The sequence below is a fragment of the Muntiacus reevesi genome, chromosome 8 (assembly GCF_963930625.1).
Source record: "Muntiacus reevesi chromosome 8, mMunRee1.1, whole genome shotgun sequence".
In the NCBI taxonomy this organism is placed as follows: domain Eukaryota; kingdom Metazoa; phylum Chordata; class Mammalia; order Artiodactyla; family Cervidae; genus Muntiacus; species Muntiacus reevesi.
In genome coordinates this window covers 51,821,665-51,825,342 of record NC_089256.1, presented here as the reverse complement: position 1 = coordinate 51,825,342, position 3,678 = coordinate 51,821,665, and the positions used below count along the sequence as shown (strand labels likewise).

Here is a 3,678-nt window from a genome sequence, read left to right as displayed (position 1 = left end):
CCTTTTTTGCATGGTTAACTTTCACCCCCCTCTTCCCCCGAACGTGCGGAGTCTGAGAGGGAAATCACTTAGATCTTTTCGTAACTCACACCCTTACACACATTCCCCTGTTCTAACCACTGCATTTATAACCTTTAATCCCTGTCCTTCTAAACCTTTTAAAATATATATTTCAAATGAACTTATTAGTGGCAAAGCAGCTCTATTACATATGAAAGGAAATAAAGAGCAAAGGCTGAAGCCCCAAGAGAAATAAACTAGACTAGGGCAAACCCAATGCGGAAAAATCTTTCTAAAGCAAAGCCCAGCAGGGAGAGTAGCAAAGGGTTAAAATCCTTTTGATTGACGTTGTAGCCTCTGGTGCCCCGGGCTCAGGCGCGCGCCATTGGCCGCCAGGCCTTGTGCCTGGCGGCCAATGGGGGGGCGCGGTCCACGAGCGGTGCCGCGTGTCTCCTCCTCCCATTGGCTGAAAGTTACTGTGGGAAAGAAAGTTTGGGAAGTTTCACACGAGCCGTTCGCGTGCAGTCCCAGATATATATAGAGGCCGCCAGGGCCTGGGGATCACACAGGATCCGGAGCTGGTGCTGATAACAGCGGAATCCCCCGTCTACCTCTCTCCTTGGTCCTGGAATTGCGCTACCGATCACCAAGTAGCCATAAGATATTATAATAAACCCTCAGCACTTGCTCAGTAGTTTTGAGAAAGTCTAAAGTAACAAGGGACATAAGCAAAACAATAATTTTTGCGTGAAGAACAACAAAAATAAAATTCTCTAGGGATTAAAAAAAAAAAGAAAAAGAAAATGCCAGCTGATATAATGGAGAAAAATTCCTCGTCCCCGGTGGCTGCTACCCCAGCCAGTGTCAACACGACACCGGATAAACCAAAGACAGCATCTGAGCACAGAAAGGTAAGGGCAGTACCTGTATTTCTCTGCACCCCCAAGAAATTAAGTCGGGGTTGGGGGCTCCTTTCTCCCTTAAAATCACGGGGAGAAATGGCAGGTCCCATGGGAACTCAAGCGCTCTTTTTTAAAAATTTTCTTTGCAGTCATCAAAGCCTATCATGGAGAAAAGACGAAGAGCAAGAATAAATGAAAGTCTGAGCCAGCTAAAAACACTGATTTTGGATGCTCTTAAAAAAGATGTAAGTGGGTAATTTTTTTTTTTCTCTCTCTCTCCCAGGTATTAAGAATGAAATCCCCTTGCCTGCGGGGTCTTCCCTGCCTGCACTGCATTCTCAGAGGCGGGAGAGCTGGGCCCCTCTAGCCGAGGTCTAGGGCTGTCGCCGCCGTGGCCGGGGGGAGGGACGGACCCCCACCATTCCGAGGCCTCTGTCGAGGCTCTCACTTTCCTCCTTTGCCTCCTCTTCTGTGCAGAGTTCGCGGCATTCCAAGCTGGAGAAGGCCGACATTCTGGAAATGACAGTGAAACACCTCCGGAACCTGCAGCGGGCACAGATGACGGGTGAGGGTGACTAGCCGCGTCCCCCTCTGCGGGCGTCCCTCTCGCCCCGCGGTGATTTCTTCCAGACTTCCGCCCGTGGTTGTGAGAGGCATTCAGCTACATTTTACTGCCTTGGCTCACTCTTGCGTTCCCACGGTCTGGGGCTTATTTATAGCCACAACTCCAAGTTGTTACTGTTCCGGAAAGGGAGGGAGAGAGGTTGTAGTGGCGAGGGCGGCGGGCGGCTTGGCAGTGGGGGAAGCGGATGGGGGTGAAAGGATTTAGAACCGTGGCGGTTTTTAAGCTGCGTGGAGCCTGGGGTCATCTGGTTTAGCACGCCCTCCTCGTCCGCTACATAAGGGGAAAAAAGGCTCGGACGGTGCAGAAGAGGGGGAAGGGCACTATCCAAGGTCACATCGCGCGGGGGTGGGGAGGAGGCAAATTTGAGGCTTCAGATCAGGTTAAATGAAGCAACAGGGAATGGAGAAGGGAGCGTCTCGGGGTCGGTCGTCAAGCTAGTGTGGAGAGGTGGATGGTTTTTCTAAACCCAGCCGGCTACCCAGAGGCAGTTCCGCGGGCGGGTAGTCAGGGAGGCCCGCCGCGGGGACCTCCCAGGGCGGAGGCGGTGGCTTCGGGGCCAGGGCCGTTCGGTGACCCATCCGTCTCCTTCTGGCCCGCAGCCGCGCTAAGCACAGACCCGAGCGTGCTGGGGAAGTACCGCGCCGGCTTCAGCGAGTGCATGAACGAGGTGACCCGCTTCCTGTCCACGTGTGAGGGCGTTAACACCGAGGTGCGCACCCGACTCCTCGGCCACCTGGCCAACTGCATGACCCAGATCAACGCCATGACCTACCCAGGGCAGCCGCACCCCGCCTTGCAGGCGCCGCCGCCGCCCCCGCCAGGACCTGGCGGCCCGCAGCACGCGCCGTTCGCGCCGCCGCCGCCGCTCGTGCCGATCCCCGGGGGTGCGGCGCCCCCTCCCGGCGGCGCGCCCTGCAAGCTGGGCAGCCCGGCTGGAGAGGCGGCTAAGGTGTTCGGCGGCTTCCAAGTGGTGCCGGCGCCGGACGGCCAGTTTGCCTTCCTCATCCCCAATGGGGCCTTCGCTCACAGCGGCCCAGTCATCCCAGTCTACACCAGCAACAGCGGGACCTCGGTGGGCCCCAACGCAGTGTCTCCTTCCAGCGGCCCCTCGCTCACGGCAGACTCCATGTGGAGACCGTGGCGGAACTGAGGGGCTCAGGCCACCCCTCCCCCTAAATTCCCCAAACCACCTCTCTTCCCTCGGGACGATAAACAGGAACTTGGACCCTGAGAGAGAAGGGAGGACTTTTGAGATTAAGTAGTTACTTTTTTTTTTTTAATTTCTAAAGTTACTTTTTTTGTAGAGAGCTGTATTAAGTGACTGACCATGCACTATATTTGTATATATTTTATATGTTCATATTGGATTGCGCCTTTGTATTATAAAAGTTCAGATGACATTTCGTTTTTTACACGAGATTTCTTTTTTATGTGATGCCAAAGATGTTTGAAAATGCTCTTAAAATATCTTCCTTTTGGGAAGTTTATTTGAGAAAATATAATAAAAGAGTGAAGGTTCTTATGTCTTAGAATTGATTATTTCAGAATATGTAAAAATGAAGGTCTTGGCAGAATTTGAATTACACATAATCTGAGAATTCAGGAATTGGCTCCTTTTGTTATTAAAAGAACATTTTAAAAACCCATCAAGCCTTTTACCACTGCTCCTTGAGCTAAATTCCATTTAATTTGTGAGAACCCATCTGTTATGGCTTCCTTGATCAATTTGTGGTCAGTCTCTTAAAAGATTTCAAAAACTTTTTTAGTTGCAGGTGGGTTCATTCAGTCCTGGTTCTCATACTGGCTCCTTCTGAGGAAGATGGAAGGGGGCTGAATTCATGAAGTTAATCAATCCAGTACTAGGTGCCCACTGCACATTTAAGGGTGGTTCCTGCAGCACTAGTGCCCTACGGTATCTCACCAGCATCCAAGCAAAAAGTCTTCATAGCTGCAGCTCCAGCCTTCAAGTGTTGGAGTCTTTTTTTTAATTAGTCAATCCTTGCAGCTAGACATTTTCTGTACCAGCACCTAAAAGTTTGAAATGCCTCTCTGCACCCTCTTCAAGCAAGCTGAGAAGGTCAACAGATTCCTTCTGCCAAGGAACAGCTAGTTAGACTCCCAAGTGGAGCCCCAGTCCAGATGATTAACACC

The 3,678-nt window shown here is 51.5% G+C and overlaps 1 protein-coding gene across 1 annotated transcript; it reads left to right on the top strand.

Annotated features, from left to right (window-relative positions):
• The first annotated feature begins 553 nt into the window (after positions 1-553).
• Positions 554-3,045, top strand: HES1 (hes family bHLH transcription factor 1). The gene is made up of 4 exons (XM_065942622.1): positions 554-911; positions 1,052-1,147; positions 1,380-1,467; positions 2,127-3,045. Exons 1-4 carry the CDS (start codon positions 804-806, stop codon positions 2,675-2,677), a joined length of 843 nt encoding a protein of 280 aa, XP_065798694.1. The 5' UTR covers positions 554-803; the 3' UTR covers positions 2,678-3,045.
• The last annotated feature ends 633 nt before the right edge of the window (positions 3,046-3,678 follow it).

Coding starts and splice junctions, on each gene's coding strand:
- HES1 (XM_065942622.1), top strand. CDS start 804: ATGCCAGCTGATATAATGGAGAAAAATTCCTCGTCCCCGGTGGCTGCT. Junction 912..1,051: donor CAGCATCTGAGCACAGAAAG/GTAAGGGCAGTA, acceptor TTTTCTTTGCAG/TCATCAAAGCCTATCATGGA. Junction 1,468..2,126: donor GCAGCGGGCACAGATGACGG/GTGAGGGTGACT, acceptor TCTGGCCCGCAG/CCGCGCTAAGCACAGACCCG.